This window comes from Fragaria vesca, linkage group LG5 (genome assembly GCF_000184155.1).
Source record: "Fragaria vesca subsp. vesca linkage group LG5, FraVesHawaii_1.0, whole genome shotgun sequence".
Taxonomy (NCBI): domain Eukaryota; kingdom Viridiplantae; phylum Streptophyta; class Magnoliopsida; order Rosales; family Rosaceae; genus Fragaria; species Fragaria vesca.
In genome coordinates, this window is record NC_020495.1 from 8,331,010 (window position 1) to 8,353,215 (window position 22,206).

Below are 22,206 nucleotides of genomic sequence, written 5' to 3' on the forward strand. Positions count from 1 at the left end.
GCTGCTTGGATCTTTTGATCAAAATAAAAAGAATCTTTTGCTTAAATCTCAAGGTCCCCAAGTTTTCTTTGCCCGCGGGACCCAATGAACCAAAATAGGACACTAAACTGGCGGGGATACAACATCATCATCGTCCCTTTTTCGCCCCCAAACATGCGATCTTAACTTACCCAAACACTCTTCTGTCCAACAACCGACTCTCCCTGTCCTCGGACTCATCGCACTCTTCTGTTTTCACTGGCCTGCATCCAAACACCACCAGACACATCGTTCTACCCAATCCCTCATCTCCAATTTCAGACACACCCACACATTTAACTCTCTCTCTCTCTCTCTGATTCCCAAGATGAAAAGGCGTTGATTTGATTGGACCCACAAAGATTGAAGCTTGCAGGCCCTACGATCCGTAAGGCTTCTCAATCCTTTTGATTCTTCATTAAAGTTTCAATCTTTATGTTTGCCCTGCATTTTTATGATCCTTTTATTTCTGGGATTTGATGGAGAGGTCAAGATAGTTTGATTTGAATTTCATTTTTGGTATGCTATGTGGGTTTATTGAGCAATTGGTGATTTGGGATTCACGTATTTTGGGCTTACAGGTTGTGATAGGCTTAGCTGAGAGGTAGGTTTGGAGTTTCATGTTATAAAATCTTGTATCTCTTAAGATAGAATTGGCTTTTGTGTTCTATTACTAGTGGAATGTTTGTAACTGGCCAAGTTTACTAGAAAATCAATGAAGGAATCTTCTTGATTAGTGTGGAGGTTAAATTTGCAGTCTTTGATTATATTTTTTGTTACATGGTTTAGTATTTCATACATTATTAGCAATTTATTATATCTGTTTCTAACTGTATTTGTTAGTTCTCCTACACGCCTTCCCCCCTTTGGCTATATCCCAGAGTCGAGTAGTTGTAGAGTTTGAATTTTGTATGTCATATACTTTACTTTTCATCTTCTTGGTCAATTTTATTTTCTTTGATTTCCTAATTGCTTTTTGATAAAAATGATATTCAGACAAATGATGGCGACTAAAGGGAACTCAGGAGACAACAGAAGTCGAAGTTCGATGTCAGTTTTCATTGTAGCTGGTCTCTGTTGTTTCTTTTACATATTGGGTGCGTGGCAGCGAAGTGGTTTTGGAAAGGGAGATAGCATAGCTGTGGAGATTACCAGACAGACGGACTGTAGTATCCTTTCCACTCTGAATTATGAGACCCATCATGGAATTGATGAAGGACCGGTCAAGGAGTTCAAACCATGCCCCAATCGCTACATTGATTATACTCCTTGTCAGGACCAATTGCGAGCCATGACTTTCCCCCGAGACAATATGAATTACAGGGAACGACATTGTCCTCGTGAAGAAGAGAAGTTGCATTGCCTTATCCCAGCACCCAAAGGTTATGTGACCCCTTTTCGGTGGCCCCAAAGCCGTGACTATGTACCCTATGCCAATGCGCCTTATAGGAGCCTGGTAGTCGAGAAGGCTATTCAGAACTGGATTCAATATGAGGGCAATGTCTTTAAGTTCCCGGGTGGTGGAACACAGTTTCCTCATGGAGCAGATGCATATATCAATGAACTTGCAGCTGTGATCCCCATGGACAATGGGATAATTAGAACAGCATTAGACACTGGATGTGGGGTAACATTCTTTTTCTTTTTCCTCCTTTCAGTCTTCTAGGCTTTTCATACTAGCACTTGTCTCAATCTGATTTGATCTTGATATTCCTGTAGATATTAGACTTTGATCTATTTGATCTAATGCTCATATTGGTTCATGCTTCATAGGTTGCCAGCTGGGGTGCTTACCTGTTTAAAAAGAATGTTATAGCCATGTCATTCGCACCAAGAGATTCTCATGAAGCACAGGTTCAATTTGCTCTGGAAAGAGGTGTTCCGGCAGTTATTGGTGTTCTTGGAACTATAAAGCTTCCATATCCTTCTAGGGCCTTTGATATGGCTCACTGTTCTCGTTGCCTCATTCCATGGAGTGGAAATGGTAATGTGAATAAAAAATTAGAATCCAAATTGATGGTGCTGATGTATAATGTCTTAAACATCTCTAAACCCATTTTATCTCCTCAAGTTCATATGACATTTGTTCATTGCCTTTGCTTTGCTGAGGCTGCCTTGACTCCTTGCCTTTTGCCAATCCAGCTTCCACCCCACTCACTCTGCCATGTTGATGGCATATGGCATTGCCATGTTTATTTTACAAAATTCAGGATCTTCATTGTTTTCAGTATAGTTTGATGATGAAATTATCTATAACATGACATCATACTTGAACTTATTTTGCAGATGGAATGTACATGATGGAAGTGGATCGAGTTCTTAGACCTGGTGGTTACTGGGTGCTTTCTGGTCCTCCTATTAACTGGAGGAACAATTTTGTTGCATGGCAGCGGCCTAAAGAAGAACTTGAGGAAGAGCAGAGGAAGATTGAAGATACTGCAAAGCTTCTTGGCTGGGAAAAGAAGCATGAGAAGGGTGAAATTGCCATATGGAGGAAACGATTAGGCTTTCATCATGATCAAGATCCTCAACCTACTATGTGTGATTCCAGGAATGCTGATGATGTTTGGTACGTCACTTACTTGACTTTCTGGACTCTTTTACAAATACAATGTATTATCCAATTAGTTGATTCAATTGTGATATTTGATTGCCAAGATGAAACTTAGAGAATGTAATGTGTAATGTCTATTTAACATCCTAGGGTAAGAGGGAATTGCATTGACTGTTTTATTGGCTAGAGAAATAATCTTAATTTGGTGGATCCAAATTAATATGAGATAAGATTCGTATTACCAATTTGAAGGGTTGGAATTAAGTCTGAGTAGTTGGGAAAGAAAATGTAAAAGTTCATAACAAATAATTTCAGACCGGTTCATGTAGGATTTTTTTTTACCTTCTTTCTTAAATTTTGGGTTATGAGTTTACTTTTATGCATATATTTAGTAGAATTAAAATTTGTTTAGTCCTTGTGGTTTGAAGATGACATTTGTTTAGTCCTAATGGTTTTATTTTAATCTGAATGGTCCTTAAAGTTACGATTTTTCATCCAAATAGTCTTTCCGTCAATTTTCTCAGTTAAATTGCTGACGTGGCTGTTAAACTGAGAAAATTGACGGAATGACCATTTAGATGAAAAATCATGACTTTAAGGACCATTCAGATTAAAATAAAACCATAAGGACTAAACAGATGTCGACTTCAAACCACAAAGACTATACATATTAAAATAAAACCACAAGGACTAAACAAATGTCGACTTCAAACCACAAGGACTATACAGTATTTTACCCTATTTAATATTTGACTTTGATATTTCCCAGGTACAAGAAGATGGAATTGTGCGTAACTCCTTCTCCCGAGACTATTGTTCATGACGAGGATGGTGGCATAGCATGGAAGCCATATCCCGAAAGGCTCAATGTTTTACCTTCTGGAATATCCACTGGATCCGTCCCTGGAGTCTCTGCAGATACATTCCAGGATGACAACAAGGCATGGAAGAAACATGTGAGTGCTTATAAGAGGACCAACAAATTGTTGGATACGGGAAGGTATCGCAATATTATGGATATGAATGCCGGTTTTGGAAGTTTTGCTGCTGCCCTTGATTCTCCTAAACTCTGGGTAATGAATGTTATGCCCACAATAGCTGAGAAAGACACTTTGGGAGTCATATATGAGCGTGGATTAATAGGCATTTATCATGATTGGTAATTCTCGATCATTCTTTTCTTGTTCATAGTTTTGTGGATGCCTTTGACATGCATATAGTCAGAAAACAGTAATGATATTGTTCGTCTGATAATCTTTTTGTCTTCTGCCAGGTGTGAAGCCTTCTCCACGTACCCAAGGACATATGACCTTATTCATGCAAATGGTATTTTCAGCTTGTATAAGGATAAGTAAGTTGCCATACCCTTCTTACTCTTTTCCTACATGTTAAAGTTTCTGGCAATTACTCTAATAGAAAAAAAAAAAAAAACACCAATGCAGGTGTGATGCTGAAGACATTCTTCTAGAGATGGATCGTATTCTACGGCCTGAAGGAGCAGCAATAATTCGTGACCACATGGATGTGCTGGCCAAAGTAAGCAGAACTGTGAAAGGAATGAGGTGGAAAACAAAGATTGTGGATCATGAAGATGGCCCTCTTGTTACAGAAAAGGTGCTGTTTGCAGTTAAACAGTACTGGGTTGCTGATGAAAACAATTCTACATCCACAGAATGATTAAGAAAGAAGCAAAACAGACACAGGCAAAAAGAAAAGGAAAGAACAGAAAAGTTAAAGAAACAAAAGGGGGGACGATTTATTGTCCTAAGCAAACAAAGCAAGTCGTAAGCCGAGGGCTTCTATATCATTTTTGTTAATTGCCATGTTCATCCCCACCTTTGTTTTTTTTTTTTCCTCATCAACAACACATTTCTACTGCATTTTCGTTCAAATTAGTTTATAGTTCCTGTATGTGACTTCATTTTAACATATACAGATTTACTTGTAGATTGACCCGGCAATGCTCGTGGCTGAAGTTGATGATTTAATTTAGGGATCCCTTTAATTTAATCTTCCTCGTCATACATTAATTGTTTATCCTATCCAGTAGAATCTGTACTAAAGAAGAAGAGATGCAGCAAAAATCTGTGTGTTCACCAATGTTAAAACTTAAAACTAATCAAAAACTGGATTATTTGTCTGTTTGTTGACATACTGGAAAAATGAGTAAAAAACACCAAGAGTACAACATGATTTGATTTAGGGAAAGGAGGACCCTTGTTGCCTTAAGTCTAAGAGTGTAGGACCCTAGTTCCTTTTCTGTTGCAATTACACTACCCACATAGCCTACCTATAAGAACTAGTACTTGAGAAGCCAAGTCATCTCCAAAGCCTCCTAAAGCTTCTTGTCATTCAGAACCTCCCTTGGCATTTTCCAGTTCTGTGCTCAATTTCTGTTTTTCTTTTGCTTCTCTAAAAGCCATGGAAAGAGAGGCTAATAAGGCCACAACTCCAACAACTCATACCCGCGACGCCTCGTTTTCTTCTTACCTCACCAGAGCAGAAGGAAACTTAGTGTTCAAGTCTCCTGCCTTGAACTTGAGCAAAAGGATTGATCAGGACGGCGAAATTAGTGTCTTCGGCGCTGAAAGATATTTCAGCATGATGCTAGAAGATGATAGTCCAAGAGTACTTGTGGACTATAACAACACAAGCAGAGCTGGTCTGCAGCTAGAGAAGCAAACAAAGACTAGCAGGCAAGGAACTCCTAGTGCTTGTTCTAATGCAAGTTGGAACAATCAAACTGATTATTTGCCTTCTTGGAGAAGAAACCAATCTCCGAACAAGAAGAAAAATGTGAATGGAAAGAAGATATTTTCCGGCTTTGTCTGCAGTGGTTCTTGTTCAGATCAGAAATCCATTCATGTTCATGAAGTTAATGTTCGTGTTGCTAGAGATTTCAAGAAACAAAGTTTTGGAATGGATCATCATGTCAAGAAGGATCAACCAAGATTTAAGGCCAAGGAGGTTGAGCTTCTACACCACTACCCTAGCTTTGGAGGATCAAACAAAGAACATCTTGCGTTTGCAAATTTTGGAGCTAAAGAAGAGAAGGCAAAACAAGAAGAAGAAAAGCCACGAAAATCCCTGGATGTGTTTGGATCCGAAATCATGAAGAAGGGAGAAGACATAGTGGCAATAAATCTAGAGAGGAGACTTTCCATGTTATCTTGGGATGCCATTCCAAAACCTCAAAGCCACTCAATTACTTCTGGAAATGATGAAATGAGCAATGATGATAATGAGAGTGATGCTAGTTCTGATTTGTTTGAGATTGAGAACTTAACCGGAACCGGTCAGCCATTAATGTTCACAAAGCAAGCATCTGACGGATTGACGTCCATGGCTTCCCCAACCAAGTACGGGTCAAGTGAGGCCAGCATTGACTGTAGTGTTGTCACAGCTAATGTTTTCTCAGCTGCAGTTTCAGATTACGGTAAGAAGAACTTAGTGCCGGCGAACCAACTGCAACATCAAAGCTTGGAATCAATGTGGAAAGTAAGGAAATTTACAATCTGAGGCTAACTAAGGTGAAAAAGTTTCAAGTGCACATGCAATGCTGTCTGCTGTCTTGTACAAGCAAGTAGGGAAAATGTGAAACTTTTCCAATTGTAGGTTAATCTGCAGCAAATAATGTACGTTTCAAAATTGAGACCAGCTTTACTTTTGGATTGTCATGTTTATGTCTTTCATTTCAATCCTACTTGCATTTGCTACACAATCTCGCATGTTATGTTTGTGCATAATATCCAAATTCACGCTCTATTGTAGCTCGATCCGTCTCGCATGTTATGTTACTAAAACTGTTAATTTCGATCATGCATGGCATCTTCGACAAGATAACAACATAACATAACTTGAACACTATACAAAATATCTATAATGTTATTCAAAGGCAAAACATCCCAAAAAACACTATGAAGAGATTCCGGACTTTTGGGGCCATTTGCACCAAAAGATTAATAATACACACTTTAACCAACAAATCTCCCAACTTTTAAAGTTCAAAGTTTATCTTTGTTCTCTTGATTTACAAACGGGTGACCTTTCATGTTTTGGAGCTTTCTAATGACTTTACCAGAACTGCTTTCCTCAATCCACCTTTGCCTCACTCATGATCTTTATGAATATACAAGTCTAGAAACCAAAAGGCCCTACATGGAGAGCTTATGCATCACAAAGTACTAACAAGCAGTCGAAATCCAATCGCAGTTGGCTGTATTTTCAGCCCAACATTGGCACGTTGCTTGTGATCAGCTTGAAATCTGAGAAGAACTTACCAGTTTGAGAGAAAAAACAACTACAAAACACAGCTTCTGTCATTTCAATGAAGCTATACACTGATACCAAATTAGAGAAACAAATCTGTAGGTGTAAAGGGTATTAACAGAAAACAGAAGAGCCCCTGCGTTAAACAAATCCACCTGTTCCGGGTTCTTTGTCCATTAAAGGCAATGAATTTTTCATGGTATAAAATTAAAGGTGACAGACTGACACCTTTGTTTGACATAGATAGAGGTAGGAGGTCTCAATGAAGAAGATATTATTGATTAGAATGATATGTGGAATTGAAACACACTAAGGAATGTGATCATAATGACCCCTTTAATTAGGATATGATCCAACTTGTTGGGTGGCAACATTCAATTCTCTAACCATCTTACAACCAGGTGGATCCCATGCTTCTTTTCTTCTCTCACTTTCATGCAACAGAAACTTGTGAGGACATTTAGGCAAGTTTCAGTGCAAACCACGTTTTGTCAATCCAAATATCCAATTCCTTTCTATCGTAATAATTGAATAAATGTTGTATCAGATTATATATCAGCAAACATTGATGGAAAATAAACTCGTCCCAACTTCTCTTTTTTTCGCAAAGATGATCTTGAATGGATTTTTCGCAAATATGGACCACGGAAGTTACTGTAAGAAGTGACTCCTGCAGTGCTACTCACTCAATAATGTCTGTTTGCGTAGTTGAAGGACTATTTTGCCAAAAAACTGCATGCTTTCTGTCTGCATCATATATAGTCGCTAGTAATGGAAGATTTCATTGAAATGTCACCAACAACTTTCATTTGGTTAGCAATAACCTTAAAAGTTCCTTATCAAGGAACTGGTAAATCTTTAAGAATTGGGAAGGCAGATGCAGAATGTGATAAACAGCGAATAAAGGAAATGGTAGATAAGCCATGAATGCAGATGAAAGCTGGAGTAACAAACAAAACCAAGCAACAAGTGAAGAAAGGTAAACTTGTGAAGCTGAGTAGGGACCAATATGTATAGGTTGGGTTAATGCATGGTACCCTGATCGATCAGTACCTATATCAAAATCATGAGGCATATATAGTCACCCTGGACCACTGTCCCTCTAGTTCTAGGGGATCAAAGTTTGGTTCGTCTAATAAAAGATGGAGAGGTGCAAGACGACAACCTAGTCGCCATACATTGACTGAGAGAAATTTAACTAGAAGAATGGTCAAGCAAGTTAAGAAATTTATTAAATAACGGTTTAAGCTCTATATTAATTAAGCTGGTGATTAGCATGAACTGATTAACTGTCAATTAGTAGTGAGAGATGGCAGAGGAAACCAGAGTGATCCTCCATGGAAACAGACTTAGCCCTTATGTTAAGAGGGTGGAAATGGCCCTCAAAATCAAAGGCATACCCTATGAGTTTGTGGAAGAAGATTTGAAGAACAAGAGTCCATTGCTCCTCAAGTACAACCCTGTTCACAAAAAGATTCCTGTACTTGTCCACAATGGAAAACCCCTTGCTGAGTCTCTTGTCATCCTTGAATATATTGATGAAGCCTGGAAAACTAGCCCTCAACTTCTACCAGAAGATCCATATAGAAGAGCCCGAGTTCACTTTTGGGCTAGCTTTCTGCACCAACAGGTGACACTAGCTAGCTACATGTAGCTTTTAGCTATTCCTGCTTGATAGAACTGTGAAAAAAGATGGTTCAGGATTTCTAGATTTTCTAGTAGTTTAGAATCTAGAAAAAGTATGCCAATTAAGTATTTTTCATTTTCTGTTAATAAGCGCAATAACAATATCAATCATTTAGGTTGTAAAGTTCATGTAATCATGTTGGTATTTAGTTCATATATTCAAAATTACTGTTTGATTTGCTCCTTAGTATAATCAGTTATGCCTACTTGAGGCCAAAAATATAAAAAAAACATGGATAGTCTGAAGACACACAACTATGCTCTAGACAAACAAAGAATTGAGTGACTTTTCCTCAAGCTAGTGAACTGAAAAACATGCTACTGTGGTTTGGTAATGCAGTTGTTTGAGGCCATTGTCTTAGTGATCAAAACAGACGAAGAAGCACGACAGAAAACGATCAAAGAAATGTTTAACAAACTGAAGTTACTCGAAGACGGAGTGAAGGATTTATTCTCAGATGGCATTCCTTTGGTGGTTGACAACAATATCAATGTAGGTCTACTAGATGTGCTCATGTTTTCTATCTTTGATTCATATGAGGCTCATGAACAAGTCCTTGGAATAAAGGTGATAGACCCTGAGAAGACACCAGTAATATATTCCTGGATTAAATCTATAAATGAGCTACATGTGGTGAAAGAGCTGCATATCCCTCATGAAAAAGTGCTGGCATCTGTCAAGCTTTTTAGAAAATTGTCTATGAATTCTACTGCAGAGACTTGACCAAGTACAGAATACTGAATGTATTTACTACTTGTTAAACTCTGTAATGTTACTGTATCGCAAACTTGGTTAAATAAGGTTGTAATGCTATTGCCTGCTTTCAAATATTTATCTCTTTGGATCTCTAGCAGTAACAAAAAATATTGTTGAGTGAAAAATATGTAGACCATGTGCCAAGTTCAGGAGCAGTAGTGTGTATAGTCTGATCTTGTCAGATGATAGCTACTGTGAATTAATTAAGGTAAATATCTTATCCTATAGAACAGTAGAGAAAATCTGTATCCAGCCAGACTATCAAAATCAAAACCATGAGCTAAGCATCCAAGCAAAAACCATATATAGGAGAGGGAGAAAGAGCTAGACAGGAAATAAGTGAGTAAAATGGTAGAGCAAAACAAAGTGAGCTTATATGGAATATGGGCTAGCCCATTTGTTAAGACGGTGGAATTTGCTCTCAAAGTGAAGGGTATACCCTATGAATATCTGGAAGAAGATTTGTGGAACAAAAGTCCATTGCTCCTCAAGTTCAATCCTATTCATAAGAAGGTTCCTGTACTTTTTCATAACGGGAAAGCCATTGCTGAGTCTCTTTTGATCATCGAGTATATTGATGAAACCTGGAAAACTGACCCTCAACTTTTACCAGAAAATCCATATGAAAGATCCCAAATTCGCTTCTGGGCAAGCTATATGCACCAGGTGAGTAGATCCTCACTTTTCTGATTTTACCAGTATTCTTAGTCTCTTGTGATCATATTAGGAGGCATAGAGTAGATCAAACATCCTATCTTTTCATTAGTCTAGACTCTAGTGTGACTTGTAAACATTTCATTCATTTTATTTGAAATGCATACATTTCATGCAGTTCTGCACAGGTCCCAAATTCATGAACTTTTCTATTGTGTTTGTAGTTTGTACTTATTAAAGCTGATATGGATTCTCCCCAAATCAAGTCTGATTTCAATCAATTGTTATCTTCCTAATTTCATTGTAGAATCATCAATTGTGATCTCTATTGATTGCTTTGCATAATTGTAGCTATTCCTAAAATACTAGCTATAGGATCTGTATATATCCAGCTATTGTAAACCATTTTCAATCAATGAAAACCCATTTCTACAGTACTATCACAATTTATAATTCCTCCGCTAACAAAGTAAAGAAGTCTCAATGTGTGCAGGTGTTCTGGGCCTTGGCGGTAGTGGTTAAAACCAGTGGAGAAGCACAAGAGAAAGCCATCAAGGAAATGTTTGAGAAATTAATATTACTTGAAGAGGGACTCAAGGGTTTGTTCCCAGACGGCTATGTTGCATCAGCTGATGAGTTTAGCAAAAATGTACTAGAGTGGATCATGTTTGCATTCTTTAGCTCGTATGAAGCTGTGCATGAAGTTCTTGGCATAAATGTTACTGATCCTGAGAAGACTCCACTGTTATTTTCCTGCATAACAGCTCTGATGGAGATACCTGAGGTGAAAGAGTCATGTTACCCTCATGAAAAGATGGTGGCCTTCCTGAAGTCCTTGAGAGAATATGCCCTCAAGACTACTACAGCTTGAATGTAATACACATAATGTCGTTCGGTTTGCTTCTTCTTGTGAAATTTGATTTTGTATGTGTCGGTGAAAAAGATGCACATTCCTCGTAAAAGGGTGGTGGCATCCCTCAAGCTCTTTACAGATTATGGACTACTATCAGTACTGTAAAACGTATTTGCTACTTTGTTATGATCATTATAAGAATGCTATTGCAATGCAACGTAGACAAGTTATTTGCCTTTGAATGCCAGACTAGTTAAATTTGCACTTGAAACTACACATACATATGCAATGACGCACTCAATGCTAGCTGATCAACCCGGTAGTTGATAATCAGAGCATACCACTACAATAGGATCGGTAAATTGTTTGACCTTTTCTGTCTATATATAAAATTCCAATATACACTTGACTAAGATGAAACTATACATACATATGCAATGACTATGTTTTTGCTACCGGCTTATCGACCAAGCAATGTGGAATTGCTTGCTTTCTAAAACTATATAAGCTGCAAGTATCACATGAAATAAGCATCCAAGTAAAAACCATAGGAGAGGAAGAAGAAAAGTGAGCCAGAGAGAAATGGCAGAGCAGAACAAGGTGATCCTATACGGAACCTGGTTTAGTCCCTACGCTAAGATGGTGGAAGTCGCCCTCAAAGCGAAGGGTGTACCCTATGAATATGTGGAAGAAGATTTGTGGAACAAAAGTCCAATGCTCCTCAAGTTGAATCCTATTCATAAGAAGGTTCCTGTGCTTGTCCACAACGGGAAAGCCATTGTTGAATCTCTTGTGATCATTGAATATATGGATGAAACCTGGAAAACTGGCCCTCAACTTCTCCCAGAAGATCCGTACAAACGATCCCAATTTCGTTTCTGGGCTAGCTATATGCACCAGGTAAGACTTGAGTTTTGTTAGTTTGCCACCATTAATTTACAAGTTTATTTTATTTACTTACACTCACCGGACATGTTTGTGGATCCACACCAATAGTTTAATTTCTCATAGTTTATAATGAGTTAATGACACGTAAATTTTAAATCATTTTCATTTCAAAGAGTGACAGCACATTTAAAATATTTAATAGAATGTCATATAAAAGAAGTTAAATGAGTTAAGATTATGGACCTAAGATTATATCGAAGATACAAGACATATTTACCCATGTTAATATCATAAACTTTTTATCATTCCTGGAAAAATAAATGTACACGAAATTCAAGTATTTACTCTCAAATTGGTGCAGGTGTTTGAGGCGTTGACAGAAGTGGTTACAACTAGTGGAGAAGCACAAGAGAAAGCCATCAAGGAAACGTTTGAGCAATTAAACTTACTTGAAGAGGGACTAAAGGGTTTGTTCCCAGAAGGCATTGTCTCATCAGATGGTGAATTTAGCAATGGGAAACTACTAGAGTTGGTCATGTTCTCATGCTTTGGCACATATGAAGAAGGTCTGCAAGAAGTTTTTGGCATAGATGTTATAGACCCTGAGAAGACTCCACTGTTATTTTCCTGCATAACAGCTCTGATGGAGATACCTGCACTGAAAGAGTCGTGTAATCCTCATGAAAAGATGGTGGCCTTCCTCAAGTTCTATAGAGAAGATGCCCTCAAGTCTGCTACAGCTTGACCACTAATTTTCAGTCAATGACTATGTACTACTCTGATTGAGTTTGCTGCATCTTATTCTCAGAGGGGTGTATTGTATATGGAATTAGTGGAAGTTTTAAAGAAGTCTATGGAATTTGAAAGTCTAGGTGTATTCAATACAGATTTTTAAAAGTCCATCAAAGTCTGGGTGTATTCAACTAAATTTTAAAAAATCATTATGAATTCCACCAAAATTCAGGGGTATTCAATTAAGACTTTTTAAAATGAATAGAAGTTTAGATGTATTCAAAATATCATTCATACTTATAGAATTAATAACTCATGGATAATTGTGGACTTTGTAGTGTAAATTACACACACCAAACTCCAATATTTTTCCATCCACTAGAGCAAAGATTTGGAAAAGTCTACGACAGACTTTCTCTTTACATGTGAATATGTTGATCCTACAATACATCATCTTTTTTTTATTTTTTTATAATATTTTGTGCTATCAATGTTCTATTCTACCTATTCTTTTCAATGTTTTTTAATGTTAATATTTTGTTGTATTTCAATTGTAATGCTTGGAACCCTCGATAACCTAAAATATTATCTAGTAACTCTTGATATTAGAACCACATGATCATATATTATTATATTGGCGTACATGAATTTAAACTTGTGAACATCTAATGTCTCACTTTATAATATGTGTTTTTGGTTTACGTACTATGCGTGTTGTTAAGTTAATATAATTTTTTTTGTTACCTATGTTTATGTATTTCAATCAAATATTATAAAGGTATGCATCGAAATTAGATAGATGAACACTCAACTTATAATCGGTGTCATTATGTGTTTGTCATTGCATCTTTATTTTTTGTTCATTTCCTATAACTCTGTAAGTATTAAGAAATCTACATAAGTCATTCATATGAAATCTGTAGATTTCAGAAATCAGTGAAAGTCTGTGATTAAAAATCGATGGTTTTAAGAAATCAGTGAAAGTCTATGAACTTTTTAAAGAGTCTGTAGACTTTTCAAAAAGTCAATTGATTAAAATAAGTCTGTATGAATCCAAATGCAATACACCCCCTCATTGTCAACTTTGTGTTTGCTTCTTCTCAATTTTGAGTCAATAACCCTGCTACTAACCGATGTTTACCTAGTGACATCTTGTAACAGAATAAGTTACTATATTTATTATTTACCCCTCACGAAGTTGTAGTTGATTATCCAATAAAGATCATGCATATAGTCATGTACAATGTAAGTATCTGAGTTTCACTTTAATAGTTGGTTATAAAGTGTGTTAGATCGATCTCTCAGTGAAAAATACTTTTCTCACCAACATTATGAATCACTTTTCATACTTTTCAGCAATTATGTTGTTGGTCTAATGAAAACATGTTATGCTGCAAGTGAGGCGGAAGCTGTAGAGGATCCTAGTCATAAGAGGGCTATGTTCGAACCCTAACTTCAACAACGATCGTACATATATTTTTCAGAGCTATTTTTCAAGTTTGTTTTTTGTTAAAATCGAAGTTCACATTTTCCTCTGTGTGAAAACAATTAGGTGAATTGTATGAAAAAATAAAGAATAAATAGATAAATAAAAAATACCAGCAAAGCGTTTTCTCTTTTCATCGTTTTGACTTAAATTAGATTTATTGGAATCAGACTCTGTACCTATAATAACTCTCTAAACATATAAAGAAAAAAAGATGTAGATGAGAAAGCTAAGAAGATATTGAGATAAAAAGAGAGCAGACCATGTAGCTCTTTTGATATTTCTATTTCAACACACACATAACAACAGATGGTTAGGTTTATATCCAAAGACTTTGAGATGCTGCTAGAACAAACTAAATCACACATACGGCTAGATGTTTCTCAGCCGCTAAGCACTTCAAGTAAGGTCAAAGAACTGTATAATACAAAACTCTAAGACCATAATAATTAACTATGAAGTAAAGCAACAAGATTCTAACAAGATTAGGGAGGAATCGCGGACTGGAAGTCAGACTTGATTCTTTGTTCTTCGTTCGTCTTCTTCCAAAATTGAAGGTTTGTCAGCATCTTCTTCTATGGTTCTTCATTTTCCTTGGTATAATTGTAAGTATCTATTTCAATTACTGTTCAATTGAAACACATTTTAGGGTCAAACAATTTCGAATCTTAGATGAGTTTAATTGTTTCAGGCTTTCAGCTGTGTTGCAATCTTAGAACTGGACGATCCGAAGAGGTAAGGTGTTGTGATTTACTGTTTTTGAGTTTCTCTGCAGTCTGAAGTTGGGTTTCTCTGGTCGTTTGTATTTGAGAGCTCAAAACTAGATTTACTTTACAACATCAACACTTTAATAGCTATTTCTCATCGTATTGATGTGCCTGCTTCAATTGCAGAGGCATTAAGAAATGGCAGAGCAAAACAAGGTGATCCTATACGGAACGTGGACTAGCCCCTATGTTAAGAGGGTGGAATTGGTCCTCAAAGTGAAGGGTATACCCTATGAGTATGTGGAAGAAGATCTGAGGAACAAAAGTCCAATGCTCCTCAAGTTGAATCCTATTCATAAGAAGGTTCCTGTGCTTGTCCACAATGGGAAAGCCATTACTGAGTCTCTTGTGATCATTGAATATATTGATGAAACCTGGAAAACTGGCCCTCGACTTCTACCACAAGATCCATACAAACGATCCCAAATTCGCTTCTGGGCTAGCTATGTACAGCAGGTGTCTGAGCCCATGGTAATGGTGCTCAAAACCATTGGAGAAGCACAAGAGAAAGCCATCAAGGAAGTGTCTGAGAAGGTAAAAGTACTTGAAGCTGGGCTCAAGGGTCTGTTCCCAGATGGCATTCCTTCAGTAGATGAGTACAGCAAAAATGTTACACTACTAGATTTGGTTATTCTCGCAGACTTGGGCGGCGGATATGAAGTTCAGGAAGAAGTCTTTGGCGTAAAGATTATCGACTCTGAGAAGACTCCACTCATTGTATCCTGCATAACAGCTTTGATTGAGCTCCCTGCGGTGAAAGAGTCGCAGATGCCTCGTGAAAAGGTTGTGGCCTTCCTCAAGTTCTTTAGAGAAAATGCCCTCAATTCTGCTTCAGCTTGATCCATTTGGTTTCATTGACCATGTACTATTGTGATTCAGTTTGCTTCTCATTGTCAACTTCATGTTTGTGTGCAATAACCCTACTACTTGGGGCTTTGGTAACCAATGTGTTACCTAGATTTGTATCCTATAATAGAGTAAAACTCCTTGTACCACACTTATTCCTTAAATTTCTCACGAAGTTGATAATCTAGTGGAGATCTTGTACAACATAGGTCTTCAACTTTTATATATCATTCAGGTGGTGAAAGTTTCAACCTATGTGATGCATTATGTTTCCGACTTTTCGTACAGTCATGGAAAAGTATAAGAAAAAACGAATTTTAAATGAAATAGACAGCCCAGCCCAACAATGTATCTGGGCCGTAGCCCACATTCCTTTTCATTACCTGTCAAGCTCTGATTCGTGTGCTGTCTGTACACCCCCATTGAGTCCCCCGTAGCCAATTATGAAACCCCCCCAAAACCCTACTTTAGCTCTCAGCTCTCTCTCCCTCTCCCTCACTCGCAATTTCACAAAAGACCAAGAGCGAGTTAGGGTTTTAGCCAAAACAAAAGCTTCACTGAAACCCAAAGATGGTGGCGGACAAAGGGAAGAAGCCCAAGCTTTCGGACAAGACCCAAGACGAGAACCCTGACCAAATCGACGAGAAGCTCGTGCTCTCCATCGAGAAGTTGCAGGAGGTCCAAGACGAGCTCGAAAAGGTTCCACCGTTATCCCCCAATTTACCAAGTTCTATCTCCCTTTCAGCTTTAATTCAGCTCAGGATTTGTTTTTCTTTCGAAATATCTACTCTGTTTCAGATATGGGTTTTTCTTGAAAAAGATATTTGGAATTGGGTTTGAATTTGATTGTTTTAGTCTCATGTATGAATTGCTTTGGGAAATTTTTACTGGGGTTGATGGGTTTTTTGCTGGAAAGATAAACCCATGAAGGATTTGAGTTGTGTTGGGAAAAAAATTTGAGCTTTAGTTTATTTATAGGCACATTCTTGGCTGCAATTGACTGTGTTATGCTTGTTTGAACTCTGGTGTAACAATTTGTTAATGTTTAGGTAGCCCGCAAAGCCGGGGTTAAAAGCTGTTTCCATGTTTGTTTATTTCTTACCTTAGATTTGGTTGCTGGGCTTTTGTCGATATAGATTACCCTAGTGCAAATTGACTAACCTTTGTTGGATTTTTCTTTTTCTTAATGTGAAGATCAATGAGGAAGCCAGTGATAAGGTCCTTGAAGTCGAGCAAAAGTACAATGAAGTTCGCAAGCCTGTTTATGATAAGCGAAATGATATCATCAAGGCCATTCCTGATTTTTGGTTAACTGCGGTCAGTGATCTGTCCTTGTGTTTGCGTTCATGAGAAGAATTTGTGAAACATAATATTTAGATTTATTAACTTTTTCCTTACTATGCAGTTTATGAGTCATCCCGCGCTTGGTGAACTTTTGACGGATGAGGATCAAAAGGTTTTGTTTCATCTTAATGAGTTGAAAACTAAATTGCACTCTTACCATTGCAGCTCTACTTAGTTGCTCTGAATAAATGTCAGTTTCAATTGCAAACTCATTATTTGCTGATCCATCCTGTTTTCCATACTCAATGAAGTCATTATGAAACCCTTTTTCTTTATTTCTGAGCATTACTTACCATGTCATAGTATGAGATTTCTGTAGTTGATTAAGATGTGTCTTGAGCGTATGTTTTTAATGTGGTGACGTGTTTTCATTTCATTCCATTAAACCATCTCACTTTGCGACACTGGTTGATGTCACATATTTCATCTTTCATATTGTCTTATTCTTTACTGGTCTTGTCTAGTAACCTTGAGTCATCATTTCTTTTCCTCTTATAGATTTTCAAGCATCTAACTTCTCTGGAAGTGGAGGATTGCAAAGATGTGAAATCTGGTTATACCATTTCACTTGTGAGTTTCCTTATTTATCTCCAAGTTGCATTCAGTCGGTTTTGTCTTTTAATATAAAATATGCTGAGATAATCACTAATGACATGTAACTGTACAGTTCTTCAGCCCCAATCCTTATTTTGAAGACACAAAGCTTTCAAAGACCTTTACCTTCCTGGATGAAGGAACAAAGGTTACTGCTACATCAATAAAGTGGAAAGAAGGAATGGTATAACATTTGTCTACTCAATTTTAATATCGCTAATGTTGTTATGGTATCAATACTGACTGCATGATTCATATGTGAAGGGCATACCAAATGGAACTAATCATGAGAAGAAAGGGAACAAGCGACCTCCCTCTGAGGAAAGGTTAGTTATCCAAACATGTTAGTTATTACTACTTAGACTTGTTTCATACTGTTTCCAGTTCTTACTTTATTTTATCTTTTGCATTGTAGCTTCTTTAGCTGGTTTGGTGATAGTCAAGAGAAAGATCTTATGGATGAGATTCATGATGAGGTTTGTTACTGTCTGAAATAGACAAATCTGTTTTTCTGACCAATATCAAAGCCTTTCTGAACTTTCACTTGTTCCCGCAGATTGCAGAGGTCATTAAGGAGGACTTGTGGCCCAATCCTCTTACTTACTTCAGCCATGTAATTTCACTTGTACCTTATTCTTTCTATTTAGTAATAAATTTGGTTAATGCTGGCAAGCTTTGACTACTTGCCTCTTTTCTAATGTTTGTTGTTGACCTCACAGGACGCTGATGATGATGAGTTTGATGATGATGAAGTTGATGAAGAGGTAATGCAGATCCTTGTAGTGTTATGTTGAATTCTGGTGTTCTGCTTTTCAGGGTTTTCATTAACATTAATATTTAGCAACCTTGTTTTCTTATCTTGCCATGGCTGTCTATTTTTTTTTTTTTTTTTTTTTTTTTTTTGCAAACTTTATGTTCACGTGAATGGAAGAAATTGGTTTCTTTTTCTTCCTATATCATGCATGGATTACTGCGGATGTTGTACAACTAATGATTCCCTAAATATCTGCCGTCCCTAGATGGTTGTAATAGTTAGTACCATATAACAGTGATTGAAATTTCCTTGTTACCGCCCCAGTCTTGCTCGTTATACTGGCTCCTACTCATATGATACACACATACTATAAATTACAAAAATGTTGTGATATGTGAAAAATAGCCATTCTTGCAGAATTGTATTATCAAGAAAATCGAGTTAAAGCAGGAGAACTCGTTCTAATATTTTCTGTTTACCTTCTTACAGGGAAAGGAGGACGATGACGACTCTGAAGATGATGAGGATGACCAAGAGGACGATGATGAGGATGGTGAGGAGGATGATGGAAAGTGAAACACTCGTCTGGGTCATCAAATCTTTTGCATTTGCTGGTTTGGGAAGACACAGTGTAAAGTGGTTTACAATAGTTGGTTAAGTCAAAGTCAAGTTTGAGGTGTTAGGGGGGATGGCATTTATTACTCTTTTCTTCAAAGCATTGGGTTGTGTAGGCACCTGACTGCTCTCATAGCCAGTCACTGGTTTTATTTTTGTAGCTTCTTTTCGGATATGCAAATCTTAGCTGACAATATTACAGTTCTCTGTTATCTTCTTTTCTTTTTGATGTCATCAATGAGGATATATGCCATTACAGTATTATTGAAGTGATAATGTGATTACATAGTGTTTTTGTTGTGTTTCACCCCACTGGACATCCTTATTTGATGCTTTTGCCCAGATGTTCTGACTTTAAAGTGTTATACATTCAAAGCATATGCTTGTAAGAGTGCTCTGGCAATCTCAATTGAGGGACTGCTATCAGAGGAGTCTTCATATAGCAGACCAATCCTGGGCTCTCTGACATGTCAATCTCCTTTGACGGGACGCCTTCGGGCAAGCTCCAAGCAAAGCTATGCAAAAGGTTTCCCAACATCAGTATGACCAAGTTGGTGGCTACTTGTGCTGCTGGGCACGTACGCTTTCCTGCACCAAATGGCAGATACCCAAAACCATGCTCCTTTGTCTCGATGAACCTCTCAGGTCGGAAACTCTGTGGGTCTTCCCACACATTTGAGTCCCGCCCGATGGCCCAGACGTTTACATGAACAGCAGTTCCCTTAGGAATGTCATAGCCACCAATCTTAACATTGGCACTGGCTCTGTGAGGCAGCATCAATGGGGTTGGAGGGTGAAGCCTCAGTGCCTCTTTGGCAACACATTTCAGGTATGGAAGGTTTGAAATATCAGCCTCCGTCATTGGCCGTTCCAGCCCTATTACACGGTCAAGCTCCTCTTGCGCCTTTCGCAGCACCCTCGGGTTCTTGATCATCTCTGCCATGGCCCATTCTGCTGATATTGCAACTGTATCCAAGCCAGCACTGACCTGTCCCCAAAGTAATCCTCCAATATCATCCTGGGTGAGATCATATTTCTCTTGAATACTTAGCAATGCGCCCAAAAAATGTTTCTCTTCCCCCTTCCCTATGTGATCCTCCATGATTGCTCGTTTTAGATCGTCTTCCTCTGCCCTCATTTTAGTAAGTGCTATACGTTGAGGCCACAAAACCCAAGTAAGCCACCAAATCTCTTGAACAACAGCAAGAAATGTCCCACCCTCTGATTTTTTAGTCAGATTTCCCACGAACTCCTTCCCTTGCTCGTTTAGCACACCCTCTTCATTCTCGAACCGCTTTCCGAACAGTAGCCGTGTGATGTTGTTGAATGCCACAGCTACCAAATACCTTCTGATCACTAAGCCTCTTCCAGAGTCACAAGCACTAGTGCAATCTTTGAAAAGTGACTTGACCATGACTCTAACTTCATCTTCCCTAATGTGTCTATAAGTCTCAAGGCTCTTGGTAGAGAAAAGCTCAAGCACACAAACATTTCTAAGCTTTGTGTAGTGAGGACTATAATCAGCCCATATAAGACCCTCGCCATTTCTGCTGAGTCTAGAATATGTCCAATTCCTGTGCCTATTTGCTAACTGCTCATCATTGTCTTTGAGCACTTGCTTTGCCAACTCTGGGTTTGACACTACTACATGCAAATGTGAACCAAACCACACAGACATGATTGGACCATAAACTTGTGACCACTCGGAAAAACACCGAAATTTAACGGCACCCATGGCGAAAAGGTTTCCGATTACCGGCAATGGGTAAGGCCCAGGAGGAAGCTTGAACCTTAGCTTGTTATAGAGTTTGTAAGCAAGGAATAACAGAATTATTGACATGGGCAACATAACAAGAGCCATTGTAGAAGAGGGGTGTGTTAATATTCATAGTTGTGTAGTTAAGGATCTCCCAATATATATAGTAACCTTTTGGAAGGCATTTCTGTTAGAAGAAGAAATGCATGTGTTGGGATAAGAGGCCATCAAAGCAGGTTGTTTATGGGCTTAATTAATATGAGATTAAGCCACACATGCCTCTAGCCTTCCAATTCTGTTGAGTAGTTGGGATCAATGTTTTTCTTGCACCCTAAGAAAAAGGAAGTAAGATTCATATTTCTTGATTAATCTGGGGAATTTTTTTTTTTTTCTTTTTCATAGACAACAAATTAATGAGTTGATAAATGCCTTTTGCACAAAGCACATGCATTTGTTTTAAATTTTGGTGACCAGTGGTGCTAAATAAAGAAAACTATCATATATGTGTAAGATATGGATATCATCATTTCTTGGAAGGTCGCTGTATGATTCTTGTGGTTTGGTTTATGCTCTGGTCTCTATCTGAAAAAGGGATCCTGGAATAAAGGGTAAAAAGTTGTATGGATTTCTTTAATTTTTTACTGAAAAGGTAAAAGATTTGAGGTGTAAAAGTAGGATTGTTAATTTACAAAACAAATCTGCTTAGATCTTAATTTGGACTAAAAAGGTTGATGCAAAATGATAATAAAATTTGTGTTAGTGGTTAATAGAAATTAAATCATTGATCGAACGCAATGTATATTCGTAAATTACGTTGACATTCTTAAGTAAAGATAATTTCATTTCAAACTTTTGTGTTATTTGCTTATAATAAGTTTAAGTTTCTATTGTATATCAGTTGATATGGATTGGAATTTTGTTTGAATCCGATCTTTTTCTCCCGCCTAGTGTTGAGAGTACTACTCAATGTTGTGAATGTCTTAATCTTAATATCTTACACCCTTGGTAGTTGTCTCAGAGATAGAATAGAACAAATTTGAAGCTATATTTGCATGGCCCTTAGAAGTGAAAGAAGGAAAAATGGAGTCTTGTTAAGCTTATATAAGCAAAGTGCATATATGATATATCTGTGGTCCTCATACCACTACTCCAATGAACATCATCATCTTGGTATTATATATATCAACCTGAGACCAAATGAAAATTTGGCCAAAAAAAAGCCCTACTGATCGAGTTATAAGCTTGGTCACTATCTCCATTTGATCAGTGATGGTAACCATGAAAGTTTTAAAATTTTGGAATTATTTTCTTTTTCTAGCTATCACAGAGTCAGAATCTCAGATGAGAAATAACAAAAAGAAAAACAAAAAATTGATTGAAAAGCCAAATGAATGACAAGTGAGAATCTGAGACTGATGCTGAGCTCATGTCCTGGTGTCCATTGTCCAAGGAAGATACATACACACACATACTGGGGATTGGTTCATTGTCATTTCATGCTTAGTTGTTGCCTTCTGATTGGATTTCTGTAAGCTTGTTTGGATAAGATAATATATTTCCCTCTCATGGATTCTAAGCGCCAAGTCATCCAAACTGAGTTTCTTCATTGGTCCAGCCAATGTTACCTGCACTG

At 37.6% G+C, this 22,206-nt stretch overlaps 8 protein-coding genes across 9 annotated transcripts; 7 read left to right on the forward strand and 1 right to left on the reverse strand.

Annotated features, from left to right (window-relative positions):
* Positions 1 to 163: 163 nt before the first annotated feature.
* LOC101308379 (probable methyltransferase PMT2-like) lies at positions 164 to 4,582 on the forward strand. Its single transcript, XM_004299322.1, has 7 exons — positions 164 to 406; positions 1,015 to 1,645; positions 1,792 to 2,002; positions 2,305 to 2,587; positions 3,342 to 3,731; positions 3,846 to 3,923; positions 4,015 to 4,582. Exons 2-7 carry the CDS (start codon positions 1,019 to 1,021, stop codon positions 4,247 to 4,249), a joined length of 1,824 nt encoding a protein of 607 aa, XP_004299370.1. The 5' UTR covers positions 164 to 406; positions 1,015 to 1,018; the 3' UTR covers positions 4,250 to 4,582.
* Positions 4,583 to 4,993: 411 nt separating this feature from the next.
* On the forward strand, positions 4,994 to 6,091 carry LOC101311196 (protein PHYTOCHROME KINASE SUBSTRATE 1-like). Its single transcript, XM_004301106.1, has one exon. The coding sequence runs from the start codon at positions 4,994 to 4,996 to the stop codon at positions 6,089 to 6,091; it is 1,098 nt and encodes a 365-aa protein (XP_004301154.1).
* A 2,059-nt stretch (positions 6,092 to 8,150) lies between these two features.
* LOC101311484 (glutathione S-transferase U9-like) lies at positions 8,151 to 9,251 on the forward strand. Its single transcript, XM_004301107.1, has 2 exons — positions 8,151 to 8,471; positions 8,868 to 9,251. The coding sequence occupies exons 1-2, from the start codon at positions 8,151 to 8,153 to the stop codon at positions 9,249 to 9,251; spliced, it is 705 nt and encodes a 234-aa protein (XP_004301155.1).
* Positions 9,252 to 9,615: 364 nt separating this feature from the next.
* On the forward strand, positions 9,616 to 11,031 carry LOC101308678 (glutathione S-transferase U10-like). The gene is made up of 2 exons (XM_004299323.1): positions 9,616 to 9,950; positions 10,432 to 11,031. The coding sequence occupies exons 1-2, from the start codon at positions 9,633 to 9,635 to the stop codon at positions 10,807 to 10,809; spliced, it is 696 nt and encodes a 231-aa protein (XP_004299371.1). The 5' UTR covers positions 9,616 to 9,632; the 3' UTR covers positions 10,810 to 11,031.
* A 308-nt stretch (positions 11,032 to 11,339) lies between these two features.
* On the forward strand, positions 11,340 to 12,493 carry LOC101308968 (glutathione S-transferase U10-like). The gene is made up of 2 exons (XM_004299324.1): positions 11,340 to 11,691; positions 12,041 to 12,493. The coding sequence occupies exons 1-2, from the start codon at positions 11,374 to 11,376 to the stop codon at positions 12,422 to 12,424; spliced, it is 702 nt and encodes a 233-aa protein (XP_004299372.1). The 5' UTR covers positions 11,340 to 11,373; the 3' UTR covers positions 12,425 to 12,493.
* Positions 12,494 to 14,113: 1,620 nt separating this feature from the next.
* LOC101309256 (glutathione S-transferase U10-like) lies at positions 14,114 to 15,755 on the forward strand. 2 transcript variants are annotated; one of them, XM_004299326.1, is made up of 3 exons: positions 14,114 to 14,502; positions 14,589 to 14,632; positions 14,791 to 15,755. In XM_004299326.1, the coding sequence occupies exon 3, from the start codon at positions 14,803 to 14,805 to the stop codon at positions 15,502 to 15,504; it is 702 nt and encodes a 233-aa protein (XP_004299374.1). In that variant the 5' UTR covers positions 14,114 to 14,502; positions 14,589 to 14,632; positions 14,791 to 14,802; the 3' UTR covers positions 15,505 to 15,755. The 2 variants fall into 2 exon arrangements, with proteins under 2 accessions (XP_004299374.1, XP_004299373.1); XM_004299325.1 differs by having other exon boundaries at positions 14,245 to 14,454.
* A 249-nt stretch (positions 15,756 to 16,004) lies between these two features.
* On the forward strand, positions 16,005 to 19,106 carry LOC101310316 (protein SET-like). Its single transcript, XM_004299329.1, has 10 exons — positions 16,005 to 16,209; positions 16,705 to 16,827; positions 16,916 to 16,966; positions 17,353 to 17,424; positions 17,522 to 17,632; positions 17,713 to 17,774; positions 17,864 to 17,924; positions 18,005 to 18,061; positions 18,168 to 18,212; positions 18,692 to 19,106. The coding sequence occupies exons 1-10, from the start codon at positions 16,081 to 16,083 to the stop codon at positions 18,776 to 18,778; spliced, it is 798 nt and encodes a 265-aa protein (XP_004299377.1). The 5' UTR covers positions 16,005 to 16,080; the 3' UTR covers positions 18,779 to 19,106.
* An 81-nt stretch (positions 19,107 to 19,187) lies between these two features.
* Positions 19,188 to 21,041, reverse strand: LOC101311768 (cytochrome P450 98A2-like). Its single transcript, XM_004301108.1, has one exon. It carries the CDS (start codon positions 20,676 to 20,678, stop codon positions 19,188 to 19,190), a length of 1,491 nt encoding a protein of 496 aa, XP_004301156.1. The 5' UTR covers positions 20,679 to 21,041.
* Positions 21,042 to 22,206: the final 1,165 nt, after the last annotated feature.

Bases quoted from the DNA above. Each gene is read 5' to 3' on its own strand.
- LOC101308379 (XM_004299322.1), top strand. From the start codon at position 1,019: ATGATGGCGACTAAAGGGAACTCAGGAGACAACAGAAGTCGAAGTTCG. The intron at 2,003-2,304 runs GTAATGTGAATA...CTTATTTTGCAG, and splicing joins CATTCCATGGAGTGGAAATG to ATGGAATGTACATGATGGAA. The intron at 3,924-4,014 runs GTAAGTTGCCAT...ACACCAATGCAG, and splicing joins TTCAGCTTGTATAAGGATAA to GTGTGATGCTGAAGACATTC.
- LOC101311196 (XM_004301106.1), top strand. From the start codon at position 4,994: ATGGAAAGAGAGGCTAATAAGGCCACAACTCCAACAACTCATACCCGC.
- LOC101311484 (XM_004301107.1), top strand. From the start codon at position 8,151: ATGGCAGAGGAAACCAGAGTGATCCTCCATGGAAACAGACTTAGCCCT. The intron at 8,472-8,867 runs GTGACACTAGCT...TTGGTAATGCAG, and splicing joins CTAGCTTTCTGCACCAACAG to TTGTTTGAGGCCATTGTCTT.
- LOC101308678 (XM_004299323.1), top strand. From the start codon at position 9,633: ATGGTAGAGCAAAACAAAGTGAGCTTATATGGAATATGGGCTAGCCCA. The intron at 9,951-10,431 runs GTGAGTAGATCC...CAATGTGTGCAG, and splicing joins GGGCAAGCTATATGCACCAG to GTGTTCTGGGCCTTGGCGGT.
- LOC101308968 (XM_004299324.1), top strand. From the start codon at position 11,374: ATGGCAGAGCAGAACAAGGTGATCCTATACGGAACCTGGTTTAGTCCC. The intron at 11,692-12,040 runs GTAAGACTTGAG...AAATTGGTGCAG, and splicing joins GGGCTAGCTATATGCACCAG to GTGTTTGAGGCGTTGACAGA.
- LOC101309256 (XM_004299326.1), top strand. From the start codon at position 14,803: ATGGCAGAGCAAAACAAGGTGATCCTATACGGAACGTGGACTAGCCCC.
- LOC101310316 (XM_004299329.1), top strand. From the start codon at position 16,081: ATGGTGGCGGACAAAGGGAAGAAGCCCAAGCTTTCGGACAAGACCCAA. The intron at 17,425-17,521 runs GTGAGTTTCCTT...GTAACTGTACAG, and splicing joins CTGGTTATACCATTTCACTT to TTCTTCAGCCCCAATCCTTA. The intron at 17,633-17,712 runs GTATAACATTTG...TCATATGTGAAG, and splicing joins TAAAGTGGAAAGAAGGAATG to GGCATACCAAATGGAACTAA.
- LOC101311768 (XM_004301108.1), bottom strand. From the start codon at position 20,678: ATGGCTCTTGTTATGTTGCCCATGTCAATAATTCTGTTATTCCTTGCT.